General features: G+C 37.7%; 1 protein-coding gene across 2 annotated transcripts in view; it reads right to left on the bottom strand.

Annotated features, from left to right (window-relative positions):
• Positions 1–912: 912 nt before the first annotated feature.
• The window catches only part of tmem163b (transmembrane protein 163b), a 43885-nt gene continuing 22813 nt past the window's right edge, over positions 913–21984 (bottom strand). For both annotated transcript variants that reach the window (XM_079889555.1, XM_079889554.1), the window contains exons 6-8: positions 20535–20646; positions 19005–19146; positions 913–2898 (exon numbers count right to left, since the gene is read on the bottom strand). In XM_079889555.1, coding sequence (XP_079745681.1) covers positions 2838–2898; positions 19005–19146; positions 20535–20646 — 315 coding nt within the window. In that variant the 3' untranslated portion in view covers positions 913–2837. The remainder of the gene's footprint in view (positions 2899–19004; positions 19147–20534; positions 20647–21984) is intronic.

Genomic DNA, 21984 nt, shown 5'->3' with positions numbered 1-21984 from the left:
CCTTTATTGTCGATACTCTGGACAAACATTGCGAACAAAGTTTAATTGCAAAAGCCAGCAAAAACCTCATTTGATGTTTTTATCCAATGTATGATTTCTGTAAACATTTGCACATTTGTAAATATAGATGGGTCTCTTCTAGTTTTCCACTCTAACTTATACGATAGATTTACGTTTGCGTTTCTGCTCTTTGTCGAAATCTACACGTTTGTACGTAAAACGATGGTCTTCAGCCAAGAACGATGGTCTGTTTCCTCTCGTTACATGATGTGCCTTCTGATGGTTACTAGAACTTTCTGGTTTGTTTTCTTTTATGAAATAAAAAGCGTTGAAGGCGGAATGCTAGCTAGCTAAAAGCCGAAATAGTAGTTGAATAGCTGAAGTAGAGTCGGCATTTAGCATAAAATAGTTTTGCCAAACGTTTGGTGGTTGTTGACACGCAAAATCACGCAAAATCACGAAATCAAACAAATATATCTTGTTGACTAAAGTCGTAACATTTGGTTTACAGTATGAAGGATGCCACCGTTTCAAAAGTGTTTGTACAGCTTAGCTGTAGCTATGGTCTTCATATTAATGACCGTCTCAAACGTTTTAAGATATTAGATTAGTTTATTGAAAATCGTGGCCAGTAATTCTTACCTGCATGTGTATTGGAAAAAATTGGAATGAAACCCAAATTATGAATGGAACCAATTTTTTTTTTTTTTTTTTTTGACAATTGTTCTAGTTTACTTTGCTGTTAATAATACCGTAGTCACTTTTATTTTGTTTTAAACTGAAATGCATTCACACATCTGACTAATTTGTAAACTGTTATTAAATTGTGTTATTTGTTATTATTTGTGTGTGTGGGGGGGAATGGGAGATTTAAAGACATTCAAAAAATAAATAAACTGATCGTTTGTTTTTCATTGATTGAGGAATCAGTAGGATATATCTTTATTTTTCAAATAAACTTTTTTTCTGTGACAACAGACATTTCTGTGTAAATATACATACTCCACAGCAACATAGTTGTATATACATTCATATTTCATATGACATTCGGATTCCACGACGCCCCGGCGTGGATTAACATCGGCTTTTGCCTGCATTTGTTCGAGTGATGTGAATTCAGTCTTAAACCAAATAATGGCCCCAATCTCGGCTCATTATTTTTGGGTCTCTGTTTTAAGTCCCGGCACACTTCTACAAGTGGTTTTAGAAACTGTGCGAAGGAAAAAGTCCCTTTTGCTGGGGCGTGTGCTTGTGACTAGTACCTCTGACGAGGGCACAAGGTATTTAAAATGTCAATAAAGAACAGGGCGGTAAATTCGACTACACACCTGAAAAAACATTGCAAGTCATACAGTTCTCCATAAGCAAAAGTTAAAGCAGAAATGTGCTTTTCACCCACAATCCAACTACGAACTGCCACTGTATAGCACATACCTAATCTGACTGGCTGTAACGGCACTGTTACGTCCATCTGCTCCGCGGAGCTCCGATATATTTGCTAATTGCTACATAAAATGCTTAGAAACTTGGCTTGTCCCAAATACACATTTAAATAGCCAGATTTCAAGGCAAAACAGTCTATAATACTTCAGAACTTCTAAGTTCACATCATGAAGGGTCAAGTTTTAAGGCTTTGTTACTGTGAGTAACGTATTGTTAAACGCGTTTGTGTGCCATTTAATAATTACAAGTTTCACCAAAAGCTAAATGCGAGGCTGGATTAAGCTTTAGCAACTGAACTGCACATAACTTTACTGTTTCAATGGAGTGCGAAAGATGAAATAACAATATTCTAGCAAATGAAGCGTTTCAAAAACGGCACGTTTTTACTCTAATGACAGCAGTTGATTTGTAGACTAGTGCTTGAAAGTTTCTTCATGTATTACGTTTTGACATTGACGAGTATGTTACAATAGATATTAAAGTATTAGATATGAAAATGCCCTGTTTTGTTGAGTTATAGTACACATAAGTTCATGTAGACGATCAGATGGCACGTTTTAACAAGTTTTAAGTTTTAACAACATGACGGAAAAACTCTGAGCCATTTTATTATCTACAAAAATGTAGTTTCACAACCTCTTTCATTTTATTAATTTGACAATTTTGGCATAACTTCAATTTGTGCACTTTCAGAATGAATTACACTTCTTTTTGTATCATATGTTTGGCTTTTCTATTGTGAAATTGGATTGAAATCTAAGTTTGAATGTAAAAGTAAAAAAGATTCCTTGTTTATTTTTTGTCTATTTATTTAGTTCATTGAATGTGAAATTTTTACAGGTTTTCACAGATCTGACAAACCTTAGTTTTACTAAAGATAAAAACTAAGTCTTCAAAACAAGACTAAAAACAAGCTCAAATAAATACTTAAAACTAATCAAAAAAGACAATCTATGTTAAGTTTACCTGATAAAACTCTCCCTCTCCCTATAACCTGACTGTTTGAATATGTTAAAAACAAAAAATTCCGTTTTGATAATCTGCGCAAATCATACCTAAAATAAGTCCAAGCCCAAGGCGATTACGAATACCCATAAATCCTTTTCAGAGACGTTTAACTGAATGTGATTTAATCTGGGTTTTAAATATCAAATTGGTTGCCACATTCGGAGTCGTCTTGTTTCAGCTCCACGGCTCATTGCCAGCTCGAACAATGCAATAATACACATTTTATATATGTAATTGTCAGTTTTCCCTTTCAAATCCATATTTACAGGGGGAGTTTGTGGTTGCGTTTGCCCTGAGGCAAGAAAAAAATGTGTGTGTGTGTTGTGTTTTCCCACAAAATCTCCACAAGAGTGTTTATGTGTGTTGAGTTGTCCAGACTCAGAATCCTACTCGAAGCGCTCGTAATTTCTCGTCTGCCTGACGCGCGGGACCATGTCCTTTAACAACCTGATGAAGAAAGAGGAAGAAATGCATAAGTTCACTCATTTTCATGTCAGACCAGAAACAAACATAGTAAGTTTAGAGGTCAGAGCCATGGCCTGGTGATTAACGTATACGCATATTGCAATATTAAAGGGATACTTCACCGATTAGCATTAAGCTTTGTATCAGTAGAAACCCGGTAGTATTTTCGAATGACCGTGCTTCCCTCCCTCATGTCCCCCTGAGACGAGAGATTTCTGTATTGTGTGTCTGGAAAAAACCTCAGATGACACAAAAATCGTCATTTAGCGTCATCGGAGGCTTTTTTGTCCAGAGGCGAGAGACTACAGCCAGTAGGAGGAGCTCGTTCCGCATGTCTTCAACCCGCCCATAGGGGGATCTCACGATAAAACGGCGTCTTTTCAGTTTCGAGTCGACTAGCAGCCTAGTTGTATCATTTCTTCCGATACTGCCCTTTGTAACCGGTAGGCGTGGCTTGGGAGTGGCCTCGTAGAGCAGCGAAGCAAGTGCATTCTGGGAGTTGTTGTCTTTCATCCACATGAGCCAAAAATACATTTTCTGGCTTTTCTCAGTCTAGAAGGCACCAACTTCTAAAATAATTTCACATTTCTACTACATAAAAGACCCAATTTAAACACACATTCATCTTTCCAGTGGTGAAATATCCCTTTAAATAATATTATACTTCAATGTTCATGTGGACAAAACTGTTTTAACAAAGAAAAAAAATACGTTTCAACAAAGCTGGTTAATCAAAAAACATTTTCACACGAATTTTTTTTTTAGTATCTACAAAAATTCCATTTAAACACCTCTTCAATTTATTAATCGGACATTTTAGTAAAATTGTTTCGACATAACTTCAAATTGTGCACGTTCAGAGCGATCCATACTTCATTTTCTATCATATGCTTGGCTTTTCTATTGTGAAATTTTATTAAAATTTCTATTTGGATGTAAAAATGAGAAATTGAAATTGTATGTTGAATTTAAAAATTAGAAAGTAAAAAACAGTCATTTCTGCAGCTGGTCTATAACGTTTAAATCCTGTTAATTTTAATATTTAGGCCTCAAGACATTGATCTTAAATTTAAGATTTATGTATTTGAATTGCCTATAACATTTCCATCCATTTGGATTACTCAGTTTTTAACATAAACGCACTAATAAACTTAATGTGATACATATTTATCAGTCACACATTATTGAAATGGGTAAGATTTTTTTCAACAAAAATAAATCGTGCCATAGTTTATTATACACTTTCCATCTATTTGATTTTATTTAAATAGTCATATTTTAAAATGCATTTATTCAAATTGCTTAGAATCAGCATAAATGTTCCTTGTGAAAACAATTACATTTATTAAAAAGTGTAAACGGTTCAAATATGGCTAGACGTGGAACAAGCAATTTACAGTATTGGATTAGTTCAAATGTATGGGATTGAAACAAATTGGATTTATTGATGATACATATATGAACCGGGTTATTGTGCGTTTAAAACACATTGTTTATTAGTACTATTACAGAAATCTTTAATTTATGTACGACTGACAAATATGTATCACATTAGGTTTGTGTTAAAACTAATACAATTGGTTAGAAAATGTATATTATATATTTATAATTCAAATACATAAGTAAAGCGTAATTAGAACACTATGTATTCATTGGCCTATAAGCCACAATGACGAGGCTAAACTCAGCAGGTACAGCGTTCGACTTCATAACCTCTCAAGGACGAGTCTTTCACTTTAAACGAAATGACCTCCGCTTACTGGAACACTGTGTGCTTTTGGGCTGGTGGAACTTTACAGCTTATAGATTTACATTTGCACTTAAAGTTCTGTCAACAAGTCATGCGCCGTTCGATTTTCAGTGGGAAATGTTCCAGGTGATGTTACGGTTGAGCTTTGCAAACAATTCCCTGAATGTTTTGTGTATGTGCATGTTAAGTCTTCATTTCCATTACAATGAGTAAAACGCTAATTACGCTCTCTAGGCTAGTGATATTATAATTAGGGCCCGAGCACCGATGGTGTGAGGACCCTCTTGGAATTGCTCTGTTTATTAGGGCCCGAGCACCGATGGTGTGAGGACCCTCTTGGAATTGCTCTGTTTATTATTATTATTATTATTCTTCTCCGCATTTAATTGCATTTTTGAGGGCCTAAACATGCTCGAAAACTCACGAAACTTTGCACACGCGTCAGAACTGGCGAAAATTTACATCTGATATAGGTTTCAGAATTGGGCGGGGCAAAATGGCTCGATAGCGCCACCTATAAAAGTTCAACAGAGTGCGCCTCCCGCTGTGTTCCACGTACGTGTACGAAATTCGGTACATATGTGTAATGACCTAATACCTACAAAAAAGTCTCTTGGAGCATAGCTCTAAACACAACAGGAAGTCAGCCATTTTCAACTTCCTCTCTGATTTTTGTGCACTTTTTGCCATTTTCAGGCCTCGTACTTTAACGAACTCCTCCTACAGTTTTAATCTGATCATCTTCAAATTTGGTGAGTGTAATCTTAAGGCCTTTGCGACGTTAAATTGCGAAGATCTTGAGTTTTCGTCGAAGGGCGGGCCCTCGGCGGCCTGACAAATTTTGATGTTTCGCCATGAAACAGGAAGTTGCTGTAACTCAGGCATGGAATGTCCAATCTGCCCCAAACTTCACACTTTTGATAAGCGTTCTGTCCTGAACACATGACCATGCTCATATTCAGTTACAGTCATAGCGCCACCTGCTGGCAACAGGAAGTGACATGTTTAACACTCTTGTGGACTCCTGATAACATATAAAAAAGTGCCAGCAAGTGCTAAACATGCTAACAACTTACTAGAAACATGCTAAAACATGCTAGCAAACACTTAGCTAAGTGCTAAAGCATGCTATTACTGCAATTAAATAGGAATTTGCTGTAACTCAGGCACGGAATGTCCAATCTGCCCCAAACTTCACACGTTTGATAAGAGTCATGGCCTGAACACATCTACATGAGAATATTCAGTTATAGTAATAGCGCCACCTACTGGTAACAGGAAGTGTCATGTTTAACACGTTGATGCCGTTCTAGCAACATGTTAAAAATGCCATTGACTTCTAAAAATGCTAGAAACATGTTAAAACATGCTAGCAATACTTAGCTAAGTGCTAAAGCATGCTAATTCAATGAAACAGGATGTTGTTGTTACTCAAGAAGGCAATGTCCAATCTGCGCCAAACTTCACACTTTTGATAAGCGTTCTGTCCTGAACACATGACCATGCTCATATTCAGTTACAGTCATAGCGCCACCTGCTGGCAACAGGAAGTGACATGTTAAACACTGTTGTGGACTCCTGATAACATATAAAAAAGTGCCAGCAAGAGCTAAACATGCTAACAACATACTAGAAACATGTTAGCAAACACTTAGCTAAGTGCTAAAGCATGCTATTGCTGCAAATAAATAGGAAGTTGCTGTAACTAAGGCATGGAATGTCCAATCTGCCCCAAACTTCACACTTTTGATAAGCGTTCTGTCCTGAACACATGACCATGCTCATATTCAGTTATAGTCATAGCGCCACCTGCTGGCAACAGGAAGTGACATGTTTAACACTCTTGTGGACTCCTGATAACATATAAAAAAGTGCCAGCAAGTGCTAAACATGCTAACAACATACTAGAAACATGCTAAAACATGCTAGCAAACACCTAGCTAAGTGCTAAAGCATGCTATTACTGCAATTAAATAGAAATTTGTTGTAACTCAGGCACAGAATGTCCAATCTGCCCCAGACTTCACACGTTTGATAAGAGTCATGGCCTGAACACATCTACATGAGAATATTCAGTTATAGTAATAGCGCCACCTACTGGTAACAGGAAGTGTCATGTTTAACACGTTGATGCCGTTCTAGCAACATGTTAAAAATGCCACTGACTTCTAAAAATGCTAGAAACATGTTAAAACATGCTAGCAATACTTAGCTAATTCAATGAAACAGGATGTTGTTGTTACTCAAGAAGGCAATGTCCAATCTGCGCCAAACTTCACACTTTTGATAAGCGTTCTGTCCTGAACACATGACCATGCTCATTCAGTTACAGTCATAGCACCGCCTGCTGGCAACAGGAAGTGACATGTTAAACACTGTTGTGGACTCCTGATAACATATAAAAAAGTGCCAGCAAGTGCTAAACATGCTAACAACATACTAGAAACATATTAGCAAACACTTAGCTAAGTGCTAAAGCATGCTATTGCTGCAATTAAATATGAATTTGCTGTAACACAGGCATGGAATGTCCAATCTGCCCCAAACTTAATATGTAACATGCAATAAACATGCTAGCAACACATAGCTAAGTTCTAAAGCATGCTAGAAATGCTAAAGGAAGTTGTTGTAACTTAGGCATACAATGTCCAATCTACCCCAAACTTCACACGTTTGATAATAGTTATCTCCTGAACACAAGTCCATGCTCATATTCAGATATAGTCATAGCGCCGCCTGCTGGCAACAGGAAGTGACGTTTAACACTATTCTGGACTCCTAATAACATATAAAAAAGTGTCACCAACTGCTAAACATGTTAGCAACATACTAGAAACATGCAATCAAATACTTAGCTAAGTGTTAAAGCATCCTATTACTGCAATTAAATATGAATTTGCTGTAACTCAGGCATTCAATGTCCAATCTACCCCAAAATTAAAGGGTTAGTTCACCCAAAAATGAAAATTCTGTCAGTAATTACTCACCCTCATGTTGTTCCAACCATGTAAGTCTTTCGTTCATCTTCGGAACACAAATTAAGATATTTTTGATGAAATCTGACAGAATTTTGACTCCTCCATAGGCTTCCAGTGTGACCGAAACTCACCGGCCCAGAATAGTTATTAAAACATCGTTAAAATAGTCCAAGTAACTACAGTGGCACTACATTAAGTTTATCATGCGACGAGAATACTTTTTGTGCGCAAAAACAAACAAAAATAACGACTTTATTCCACTTTTCATTTCCTTCTCTCTGGGCCTCGTAGTGTGTTTGCGCTGCGCGTCTGTGTTGCACGTCATCACGCAACACACACATGACCGGCGTCGGCCAATAGTGAGCCTACGTGGTGACGTGTGACACAGACGCGCTGCGCAAAAACACTACGCAAACCAACTAGACATCCAGAGAGAAGGAAATGAATAGTGGAATAAAGTCGTTATTTTTGTTTGTTTTTGCGCACAAAAAGTATTCTCGTCGCTTGATATACTTAAGATTGAGCCACTGGAGTCACTTGGACTATATTAACGATCTCTTTAATAACTTTTCTGGGCCAGCAAGTTTCGGTCACACTGGAAGCCTATGGAGGAGTGAAACATGGCTCAGATTTCATCAAAAATATCTTAATTTGTGTTCCGAAGATGAACGAATGTCTTACGCGGTTGGAACAACATGAGGGTGAGTAATTACTGACAGAATTTAAATTTTTGGGTGAACTAACCCTTTAATATGTAATATGCTAGAAACATCATAAAACATGCTAGAAATGCTAAAGGAAGTTGTTGTAACTCAAGCATACAATGTCCAATCTGCCCCAAACTCCACATGTTTGATAAAAGTCCTGCACTGAACACATCTACATAGCGATATTCAGATATAGACATAGCCCCACCTACTGGCAACAGAAACTGACATGGTTAACACAGTAATGCAGTACTAACCACATAACTATTGTGTACTAAGCATGCTAAAAACATACTAAACCTGCTAGCAACTACTATATATACCTCCTTAAATGCACATTGTCCAACCATGCTCTGTCTTCCTAAAGCCACCGGGTGGCGGCGGCACGGGTGCGAGGGCCCTTTCATCGCTGCTTGCAGCTTTAATTAGGGCCCGAGCACCGATGGTGTGAGGACCCTCTTGGAATTGCTCTGTTTATTATTATTATTATTATTCTTCTCCGCATTGAATTGCATTTTTGAGGGCCTAAACATGCGCGAAAACTCACGAAACTTTGCACACGCGTCAGAACTGGCGAAAATTTACATCTGATATAGGTTTCAGAATTGGACGGGGCAAAATGGCTCGATAGCGCCACCTATAACAGTTCAACGGAGTGCGCCTCCTGCAACGTTCCACGTACGTGCACGAAATTCGGTACATACGTGTAATGACCTAATACCTACAAAAAAGTCTCTTGGAGCATAGCCCTAAACACAACAGGAAGTCAGCCATTTTGAACTTCCTCTCAGATTTTTGTGCAGTTTTTGCCATTTTCAGGCCTCGTACTTTAACGAACTCCTCCTACAGTTTTAATCTGATCATCTTCAAATTTGGTGAGTGTAATCTTAAGGCCTTTGCGACGTTAAATTGCGAAGATCTTGAGTTTTCGTCGAAGGGCGGGTCCTCGGCGGCCTTACAAATTTCGATGTTTCGCCATGAAACAGGAAGTTGCTGTAACTCAGGCATGGAATGTCCAATCTCCCCCAAACTTCACACGTTTGATAAGAGTTCTGTCCTGAACACATGGCCATGCTCATATTCAGTTATAGTCATAGCGCCACCTGCTGGCAACAGGAAGTGACATGTTTAACACTGTTATGGACTCCTAATAACATATAAAAAAGTGCCAGCAAGTGCGAAACATGCTAACAACATACTAGAAGCATGCTAAAACATGCTAGCAAACTCTTAGCTAAGTGCTAAAGCATGCTATTATTGCAATTAAATAGGAATTTGCTGTAACTCAGGCATGGAATGTCCAATCTGCCCCAAACTTCACACTTTTGATAAGCGTTCTGTCCTGAACACATCTACATGATAATATTCAGTTATAGTAATAGCGCCACCTACTGGCAACAGGAAGTGTCATGTTTAACACGTTGATGCCATTCTAGCAACATGTTAAAAATGCCATTGAGGTCTAAACATGCTAGAAACATGTTAAAACATGCTAGCAATACTTAGCTAAGTGCTAAAGCATGCTAATTCAATGAAACAGGATGTTGTTGTTACTCAAGAAGGCAATGTCCAATATGCGCCAAACTTCACACTTTTAATAAACGTTCTGTCCTGAACACATGACCATGCTCATATTCAGTTACAGTCATAGTGCCACCTGCTGGCAACAGGAAGTGACATGTTAAACACTGTTGTGGACATATAAAAACATATAAAAAAAGTGCCAGCAAGTGCTAAACATGCTAACAACATACTAGAAACATGCTAAAACATGCTAGCAAACACTTAGCTAAGTGCTAAAGCATGCTATTGCTGCAATTAAATAGGAATTTGCTGTAACACAGGCATGGAATGTCCAATCTGCCCCAAACTTCACACGTTTGATAAGAGTCATGGCCTGAACACATCTACATGAGAATATTCAGTTATAGTAATAGCGCCACCTGCTGTCAACAGGAAGTGACATGTTTAACACTGTTGTGGTCTCCTAATAACATATATAAAAGAGCCAGCAAGTGCTAAACAGGTTAGCAACATACTAGAAACATGCTAGCAAACACTTAGCTAAGTGATAAAGCATGCTATTACTGCAATTAAATAGGAATTTGCTGTAACTCAGGCATGGAACGTCCAATCTGCCCCAAACTTCACATGTTTGATAAGAATCATGGCCTGAACGCATGCCTATGCTCAAATTCAGTTATAGTAATAGCGCCACCTACTGGCAACAGGAAGTGACATGTTTAACACGTTGATGCCGTTCTAGCAACATGTTAAAAATGCCATTGAGTTCTAAACATGCTAGAAACATATTAAAACATGCTAGCAATACTTAGCTAAGTGCTAAAGCATGCTAATTCAATGAAACAGGACTTTGTTGTTACTCAAGAAGGCAATGTACAATCTACCCCAAACGTCACACGTTTGATAAGAGTTATCTCTTGAACACATGTCCATGCTCATATTTAGTTATAGTCATAGCGCCACCTGCTGGCAACAGGAAGTGACGTTTAACACTGTTCTTGACTCCTAATAACATATAAAAAAATGCCAGTAGGTGCTAAACATCCTACCAACATACTAGAGACATGCTAAAACATAATAGCAAACACTTAGCTAAGTGCTAAAGAATGATATTACTGCAATTAAATATGAATTTGCTGTAACTCAGGCATGGAATGTCCAATCTGCCCCAAACTTCACACTTTTGATAAGCGTTCTGTCCTGAACACATGACCATGCTTATATTCAGTTACAGTCATAGCGCCACCTGCTGGCAACAGGAAGTGACATGTTTAACACTGTTGTGGACTCCTAATAACATATAAAAAAGTGCCAGCAAGTGTTAAACATGCTAACAACATACTAGAAACATGCTAAAACATGCTAGCAAACTCTTAGCCAAGTGCTAAAGCATGCTATTATTGCAATTAAATAGGAATTTGCTGTAACTCAGGCATGGAATGTCCAATCTGCCCCAAACTTCACACTTTTGATAAGAGTCATGGCCTGAACACATCTACATGAGAATGTTCAGTTATAGTAATAGCGCCACCAACTGGCAACAGGAAGTGACATGTTTAACACGTTGATGCCGTTCTAGCAACATGTTAAAACATGCTAACAATGCTTAGCTAAGTTCTAAAGAATGCTAATTCAATGAAACATGACTTTGTTGTTACTCAAGAAGGCAATGTCCAATTTGCACCAAACTTCACATGTTTGATAAGAGTTCTGTCCTGAACACACATCCATGCTCATATTCAGTTATAGTCATAACGCCACCTACTGGCAACAGAAACTGACATGGTTAACACAGTAATGCAGTACTAACCACATAATTATTGTGTACTAAGCATGCTAGAAACAGACTGAACATGCTAGCAACACTTAGCTGAGTCATGAAGCATGCTATTATCACCATTATACAAAACATTTTGTAACTGACTTTGACATACTCTTACTATATATACCTCCTTAAATGTACATTTCCCAACCATGCTCTGCCTTCCTAAAGCCACCGAGTGTTGATGGCACGGGTGCGAGGGCCCTTTCATCGCTGCTTGCAGCTTTAATTATTATTATTATTATTCTTCTCCGCATTGAATTGCATTTTTGAGGGCCTAAACATGCGCGAAAACTCACGAAACTTTGCACACGCGTCAGAACTGGCGAAAATTTACATCTGATATAGGTTTCAGAATTGGACGGGGCAAAATGGCTCGATAGCGCCACCTATAAAAGTTCAACGGAGTGCGCCTCCTGCAACGTTCCACGTACGTGCACGAAATTCGGTACATACGTGTAATGACCTAATACCTACAAAAAAGTCTCTTGGAGCATAGCCCTAAACACAACAGGAAGTCAGCCATTTTGAACTTCCTCTCAGATTTTTGTGCAGTTTTTGCCATTTTCAGGCCTCGTACTTTAACGAACTCCTCCTACAGTTTTAATCTGATCATCTTCAAATTTGGTGAGTGTAATCTTAAGGCCTTTGCGACGTTAAATTGCGAAGATCTTGAGTTTTCGTCGAAGGGCGGGTCCTCGGCGGCCTTACAAATTTCGATGTTTCGCCATGAAACAGGAAGTTGCTGTAACTCAGGCATGGAATGTCCAATCTCCCCCAAACTTCACACGTTTGATAAGAGTTCTGTCCTGAACACATGGCCATGCTCATATTCAGTTATAGTCATAGCGCCACCTGCTGGCAACAGGAAGTGACATGTTTAACACTGTTATGGACTCCTAATAACATATAAAAAAGTGCCAGCAAGTGCGAAACATGCTAACAACATACTAGAAGCATGCTAAAACATGCTAGCAAACTCTTAGCTAAGTGCTAAAGCATGCTATTATTGCAATTAAATAGGAATTTGCTGTAACTCAGGCATGGAATGTCCAATCTGCCCCAAACTTCACACTTTTGATAAGCGTTCTGTCCTGAACACATCTACATGATAATATTCAGTTATAGTAATAGCGCCACCTACTGGCAACAGGAAGTGTCATGTTTAACACGTTGATGCCATTCTAGCAACATGTTAAAAATGCCATTGAGGTCTAAACATGCTAGAAACATGTTAAAACATGCTAGCAATACTTAGCTAAGTGCTAAAGCATGCTAATTCAATGAAACAGGATGTTGTTGTTACTCAAGAAGGCAATGTCCAATATGCGCCAAACTTCACACTTTTAATAAACGTTCTGTCCTGAACACATGACCATGCTCATATTCAGTTACAGTCATAGTGCCACCTGCTGGCAACAGGAAGTGACATGTTAAACACTGTTGTGGACATATAAAAACATATAAAAAAAGTGCCAGCAAGTGCTAAACATGCTAACAACATACTAGAAACATGCTAAAACATGCTAGCAAACACTTAGCTAAGTGCTAAAGCATGCTATTGCTGCAATTAAATAGGAATTTGCTGTAACACAGGCATGGAATGTCCAATCTGCCCCAAACTTCACACGTTTGATAAGAGTCATGGCCTGAACACATCTACATGAGAATATTCAGTTATAGTAATAGCGCCACCTGCTGTCAACAGGAAGTGACATGTTTAACACTGTTGTGGTCTCCTAATAACATATATAAAAGAGCCAGCAAGTGCTAAACAGGTTAGCAACATACTAGAAACATGCTAGCAAACACTTAGCTAAGTGATAAAGCATGCTATTACTGCAATTAAATAGGAATTTGCTGTAACTCAGGCATGGAACGTCCAATCTGCCCCAAACTTCACATGTTTGATAAGAATCATGGCCTGAACGCATGCCTATGCTCAAATTCAGTTATAGTAATAGCGCCACCTACTGGCAACAGGAAGTGACATGTTTAACACGTTGATGCCGTTCTAGCAACATGTTAAAAATGCCATTGAGTTCTAAACATGCTAGAAACATATTAAAACATGCTAGCAATACTTAGCTAAGTGCTAAAGCATGCTAATTCAATGAAACAGGACTTTGTTGTTACTCAAGAAGGCAATGTACAATCTACCCCAAACGTCACACGTTTGATAAGAGTTATCTCTTGAACACATGTCCATGCTCATATTTAGTTATAGTCATAGCGCCACCTGCTGGCAACAGGAAGTGACGTTTAACACTGTTCTTGACTCCTAATAACATATAAAAAAATGCCAGTAGGTGCTAAACATCCTACCAACATACTAGAGACATGCTAAAACATAATAGCAAACACTTAGCTAAGTGCTAAAGAATGATATTACTGCAATTAAATATGAATTTGCTGTAACTCAGGCATGGAATGTCCAATCTGCCCCAAACTTCACACTTTTGATAAGCGTTCTGTCCTGAACACATGACCATGCTTATATTCAGTTACAGTCATAGCGCCACCTGCTGGCAACAGGAAGTGACATGTTTAACACTGTTGTGGACTCCTAATAACATATAAAAAAGTGCCAGCAAGTGTTAAACATGCTAACAACATACTAGAAACATGCTAAAACATGCTAGCAAACTCTTAGCCAAGTGCTAAAGCATGCTATTATTGCAATTAAATAGGAATTTGCTGTAACTCAGGCATGGAATGTCCAATCTGCCCCAAACTTCACACTTTTGATAAGAGTCATGGCCTGAACACATCTACATGAGAATGTTCAGTTATAGTAATAGCGCCACCAACTGGCAACAGGAAGTGACATGTTTAACACGTTGATGCCGTTCTAGCAACATGTTAAAACATGCTAACAATGCTTAGCTAAGTTCTAAAGAATGCTAATTCAATGAAACATGACTTTGTTGTTACTCAAGAAGGCAATGTCCAATTTGCACCAAACTTCACATGTTTGATAAGAGTTCTGTCCTGAACACACATCCATGCTCATATTCAGTTATAGTCATAACGCCACCTACTGGCAACAGAAACTGACATGGTTAACACAGTAATGCAGTACTAACCACATAATTATTGTGTACTAAGCATGCTAGAAACAGACTGAACATGCTAGCAACACTTAGCTGAGTCATGAAGCATGCTATTATCACCATTATACAAAACATTTTGTAACTGACTTTGACATACTCTTACTATATATACCTCCTTAAATGTACATTTCCCAACCATGCTCTGCCTTCCTAAAGCCACCGAGTGTTGATGGCACGGGTGCGAGGGCCCTTTCATCGCTGCTTGCAGCTTTAATTAGGGCCCGAGCACCGATGGTGTGAGGACCCTCTTGGAATTGCTCTGTTTATTATTATTATTATTATTCTTCTCCGCATTGAATTGCATTTTTGAGGGCCTAAACATGCGCGAAAACTCACGAAACTTTGCACACGCGTCAGAACTGGCGAAAATTTACATCTGATATAGGTTTCAGAATTGGACGGGGCAAAATGGCTCGATAGCGCCACCTATAAAAGTTCAACGGAGTGCGCCTCCCGCAACGTTCAACGTACGTGCACGAAATTCGGTACATACGTGTAATGACCTAATACCTACAAAAAAGTCTCTTGGAGCATAGCCCTAAACACAACAGGAAGTCAGCCATTTTGAACTTCCTCTCAGATTTTTGTGCAGTTTTTGCCATTTTCAGGCCTCGTACTTTAACGAACTCCTCCTACAGTTTTAATCTGATCATCTTCAAATTTGGTGAGTGTAATCTTAAGGCCTTTGCGACGTTAAATTGCGAAGATCTTGAGTTTTCGTCGAAGGGCGGGTCCTCGGCGGCCTGACAAATTTCGATGTTTCGCCATGAAACAGGAAGTTGCTGTAACTCAGGCATGGAATGTCCAATCTGCCCCAAACTTCACACGTTTGATAAGAGTTATGTCCTGAACACATGACCATGCTCATATTCAGTTATAGTCATAGCGCCACCTGCTGGCAACAGGAAGTGACATGTTTAACACTGTTATGGACTCCTAATAACATATAAAAAAGTGCCAGCAAGTGCTAAACATGCTAACAACATACTAGAAGCATGCTAAAACATGCTAGCAAACTCTTAGCTAAGTGCTAAAGCATGCTATTATTGCAATTAAATAGGAATTTGCTGTAACTCAGGCATGGAATGTCCAATCTGCCCAAAAATTCACACTTTTGATAAGCGTTCTGTCCTGAACACATCTACATGAGAATATTCAGTTATAGTAATAGCGCCACCTACTGGTAACAGGAAGTGTCATGTTTAACACGTTGATGCCATTCTAGCAACATGTTAAAAATGCCATTGACTTCTAAACATGCTAGAAACATGTTAAAACATGCTAGCAATACTTAGCTAAGTGCTAAAGCATGCTAATTCAATGAAACAGGATGTTGTTGTTACGCAAGAAGGCAATGTCCATTCTGCACCAAACTTCACACTTTTAATAAACGTTCTGTCCTGAACACATGACCATGCTCATATTCAGTTACAGTCATAGTGCCACCTGCTGGCAACAGGAAGTGACATGTTAAACACTGTTGTGGACATATAAAAACATATAAAAAAAGTGCCATCAAGTGCTAAACATGCTAACAACATACTAGAAACATGCTAAGACATGCTAGCAAACACTTAGCTAAGTGCTAAAGCATGCTATTGCTGCAATTAAATAGGAATTTGCTGTAACACAGGCATGGAATGTCCAATCTGCCCCAAACGTCACACGTTTGATAAGAGTCATGGCCTGAACACATCTACATGAGAATATTCAGTTATAGTAATAGCGCCACCTACTGGTAACAGGAAGTGTCATGTTTAACACGTTGCTGCCGTTCTAGCAAGATGTTAAAAATGCCATTGACTTCTAAACATGCTAGAAACATGTTAAAACATGCTAGCAAAACTTAGCTGAGTGCTAAAGCATGCTAATTCAATGAAACAGGATGTTGTTGTTACTCAAGAAGGCAATGTCCAATCTGCCCCAAACTTCACACTTTTGATAAGCGTTCTGTCCTGAACACATGACCATGCTCATATTCAGTTACAGTCATAGCGCCACCTGCTGGCAACAGGAAGTGACATGTTAAACACTGTTGTGGACTCCTAATAACATATAAAAAAGTGCCAGCATGTGCTAAACATGCTAACAACATACTAGAAACATGCTAAAACATGCTATCAATCACTTAGATAAGTGCTAAATCATGATATTACTGCAATTAAATGGGAATTTGTTGTAACACAGGCATGGGATGTTCAATCTACCCCAAACTTAATATGTAACATGCAAGAAACATGCTAGCAACACTTAGCTAAGTTCTAAAGCATGCTATAAAAGCTCAAGGAAGTTGTTGTAACTTAAGCATAAAATGTCCAATCTACCCCAAACTTCACACATTTGATAAGAGTTATCTTTTGAACACATGTCCATGCTCATATTCAGTTATAGTCATAGCGCCGCCTGCTGGCAAAAGGAAGTGACGTTTAACACTGTTCTGGACTCCTAATAACATATAAAAAAATGCCAGTAGGTGCTAAATATCCTACCAACATACTAGAGACATGCTAAAACATACTAGCAAACACTTAGCTAAGTGCTAAAGCATGATATTACTGCAATTAAATATGAATTTGCTGTAACTCAGGAATGCAATGTCCAATCTACCCCAAAATTAATATGTAAAATGCTAGAAACATCATAAAACATGCTAGAAATGCTAAAGGAAGTTGTTGTAACTCAAGCATACAATGTCCAATCTGCCCCAAACTTCACATGTTTGATAAAAGTCCTGCACTGAACACATCTACATAGCAATATTCAGATATAGACATAGCCCCAACTACTGGCAACAGAAACTGACATGGTTAACACAGTTATGCAGTACTAACAACATAATTATTGTGTACTAAGCATGCTAGAAACACAATAAACATGCTAGCAACACTTAGCTGAGTCATGAAGCATGCTATTATCACCATTATACAAAACATTTTGTAACTGACTTTGACATACTCTTACTATATATACCTCCTTAAATGTACATTGCCCAACCATGCTCTGTCTTCCTAAAGCCACCGAGTGTTGATGGCACGGGTGCGAGGGCCCTTTCATCGCTGCTTGCAGCTTTAATAATTGCTTGAAATTGTTAGAGAGCATCGTGTGCTATTTAACCAGCAAAATGCTACATAATTAGTGTCCCTTTCAGAGGCTTTAGTTAAACCCTTCAGCATATTTACAGTTGCACCAAAGACTAACAGAGTCACGCATGAATCCCTCAAGTGAGCGAGAACATTATTAAATTACTGTTTATGAAACAGCTTTGTGCTATAGTGAACAAACATGGCACAATGTTTGTATTAATGTCATCAGTGTATAATTACATACTACTATTTATATACCTACTATTTATATACTATACTATATATATATTTTTCTGTTTTCATTTTAACTTTAAAGTTTGAGTAATTTTGCTGTTGTTTTTGTGTTTTAAATGTTTTTTTAGCTAAACTAAACTTACTAAAACTAAAAACGTAAACGTTTTTTAGTTGTAGTTTATTTACTTTAGTTATTTTGGTACTTCAACTAAACAAAAATTTGAAATGTTGCCTTGGCATCCAGCTGAAATAAAACAAGTTTAAGTATTTTATATTTTATTTCAGTTAATGTTTATTTTATTTAAAGTAATATTTCTTTTTTTTTTTGTAGTTTTAGTTTAATTTAACGATAATAACCATGGTTTGTGTATGACTATGGGTACGTTTACACAACAACGATGTACTAAAAAAAAAAACACTTTCAGTTCTTTTACTTTTTCGATTTTTGCGAATTTTTTGAATGAAAGATCAAAAGGATAAACAATGCAGATTTATTTTTTACATTTTTTGATCATAATTACCAATAATTCTGACCACAACTGTATAGACTGAACACATAATACGAATTTGTGTTTTTGTAGTTTACATGGAGACGATGTCGGTATCGTTTTCAAAAACTTGCACTTTGAAACCAAAATGAAAATACAAGTTTGCATTTCCAGGCCCCCACAACACCTTTGTTGTGTTACTTTTCAGTAAACTAGCTACAAGAACGAATCTCTTGGGAGTAACAGAGTGTTGTTGTTTTTTTTTTGTCTTTTATGGCTGAAACTTTCAATGTTAAAGTAACATTTCCATTTTTTTTCACATAAAAACTACTCAAAATGTACTTAGTGCACCTTAAACTTTCATATTTGAGTTGGATTGGGACTCTTACTTGACTCCGTAGGCGAGAATGATCAGTCCGATCAGAACCCCCATGGTCCCGTCCAGGAACCAGACACTGGGTTCGTGTTTGAACACCTCGGCGCTGATTAGGATGGAGAATCCCATGACGCCTCCGACTAGGGAGTTAAAACCTGGAAATGAATAATTACGTCAATGTATAAAATCAGAAAGAGCAGCGTGAACATTCTGCTAAATCTATTCTTTTGTGTTCCGAAGAAAAAGAAAGTCATACGGGTTTGGAACGGCATGAGGATGAATAAATTGACAAAATCTTCTTTTTATAGCAAAACTTGCTATTAAACAAAATGATTCTTAATCTTTACAGATTATAAATCTTCTTAACATTCTGTAATAAGATGATCAGTCATGTGATAACCAGCAATGTTTGGACAGCTGGTGAGTTTCACATGTGTTTATCTTGTGTACGATTCACTGGTTCCACGATGGGTGTGTTGTTTGTGCTACTGAGATGGTTGATGCACATAGAGTGTTTGACATTAGCAATTACTGTCACACTCCGTGTGTGTGGCATATTAAATAATATGAGAGTAATAAGAGTCATAACAACTCATAGGGTTAGGAATAGGGGTTGGTTTGCGTGTTATTATGCATAATTTATAGTTATTACTACAGTAACTACCTGTAACGTGTAACAAGGACACTGTAAAATAAAGTGTTATCAAATATTGTACACTATTTAAAGTTAAAAGATAAATACTTTTTTCGAAGTTGTAAATGCAGATTATTGGAGGATGTTTTATATAAAAATACATTTCCATTTTCTACTTCAAAATTTCACATTTAATTCAATGCGTTTAAAATTATTTGTGAAAATAACTAGCAATTTCTGAGGGAAATTAGTTTCAAACTAAATCCTACATCAGTTTTTTTTGTGTGTATATGTGTTATTTCGATTACAAAAATGTCAAGTTTGGTCTGTTAGAAAAGTAATAGCACACATCTTCTCAACAAGCCCTGTGATTTAATTTTAACCGTGTGTGTGTGTGTGTGTGTGTGTGTGTGTGTGTGTGTGTGTGTCCATCTGTGCGTATCTGTCTATATATATGTCTGTCTCTGCACTCCCATCTGCTTATCTGTCTATCTACTCATCTGTCGCGTTTTCTTTTTCAGTGTTTTTTTTTCCAAACAAAAATGCCATAAAACCTCCATAAAAGATACCCATGCGATGTGTGAGTTGGATTTGTAATAATGTTGTCTGAAGTCATAAAAACATATTTGTTGTCATTTTGGAGCTCGACTATCTTTCCAGCTTTCAATATATGAAAAAAAAAAAAAATCAAAAATATGTCCGTAATGTGATGTGTTAAGTGTAAATGTAATCTCTCTTTTTTAAGCCAATATATAGTCACATGTAAAATCCTGCTCCTTCCAGCCCGTCAGAAGTTAAAAAGGGAGGAGCTGAGGTGAAATAAGACCAGACACGTTGCCAAGGCACTGTGAATAATAAATCCGGCTGGCCATCACCACGGTAACCTGGTGGGTTTCCGGGGAAACGTACCATCAGTGATGAGGGCCCTGCTGGTGAGGACTTTCCCCAGCATGAACTTACAGATGGACAGAATGGTGCACACCACTCCGCTGATAACCGATACGCTGTACAGGAAGTCATCCTGGGGGAAGAGAAAGAGAGAGACATTATCATACTGAGCGAGACGCGACGTTCAAGGGTCAAGTGCAGTGTTTTATACAACAGCAATTTATATGGCAGACTCTAGAGGAAATCAAGGGAGGAGGAGAAAAAGAGCTGCGTTTAGAATGGAATATCAGTGTACTGCTGAGTAGAAACTGAAATACATATGGCGTATTATTTGGTAATGGGTAACAGGAAACATTTCAAATTGTAGTATGCTACATTGTTGTCACATAATCGCATTATAGTGCATGGTCATGTTAAATTCTGAATAGCATACTACCATACTTATCTTACTACTTCTGCAGTGTATAGTACTATACGTATGCAGTGCACTCACTGAACTTAACATACCGGTAGCCAAATGTTCTGATAATGATGTAGCGTACTACTGAAGTGTTCCTTACTACATAAATACAGTATATACTGTCAAGTACAGGGATGGGCAACTTCGGTCCTGGAGGGCCAATGTCCTACAGAGTTTAGCTTCAACCCTAATCAAACACATCTGAACAAGCTAATCAAGGTCCTCAGGATTACTAGAAAATTACAGGCAGGTGATATTTTTTAGAGTTGGAGCTAAACTCTGTAGGACAGTGGCCCTCCAGGACCGAAGTTGCCTATCCCTGGTCTAGTATGCGGTATGTACTACGTAGTATTCTACCGGAATTTGAAGTGTTTCTTACTACATAAATACAGTATATACTGTCTAGTATGCGGTATGTACTACGTAGTATTCTATCGTAATTTGAAGTGTTTCTTACTACATAAATACAGTATATACTGTCTAGTATGCGGTATGTATTACGTAGTATTCTACCATAATTTGAAGTGTTTCTTACTACATAAATACAGTATATACTGTCTAGTATGCGGTATGTACTACGTAGTATTCTACCGGAATTTGAAGTGTTTCTTACTACATAAATACAGTATAAATTATCTAGTATTCAGTATGCATTACGTAGTATTCTACCGGAATTTGAAGTGTTTCTTACTACATAAATACAGTATATACTGTCTAGTATGCAGTATGTACTACATAGTATTCTACCGGAATTTGAAGTGTTCCTTACTACATAAATACAGTATATACTGTCTAGTATGCGGTATGTACTACATAGTATTCTACCGGAATTTGAAGTGTTCCTTACTACATAAATACAGTATATACTGTCTTGTATGCAGTATGTACTACTTAGTATTTTACCGGAATTTGAAGTGTTTCTTACTACATAAATACAGTATATACTATCTAGTATGCAGTATGTATTACGTTGTATTCTACCAGAATGTTTGCTGCAGTAAACATGTACAG

Source organism: Squalius cephalus, assembly GCF_949319135.1.
Source record: "Squalius cephalus genome assembly, chromosome: 13".
In the NCBI taxonomy this organism is placed as follows: domain Eukaryota; kingdom Metazoa; phylum Chordata; class Actinopteri; order Cypriniformes; family Leuciscidae; genus Squalius; species Squalius cephalus.
Note: the sequence above shows the minus strand (reverse complement) of the source record. Positions and strands in the feature narration are given on the sequence as shown.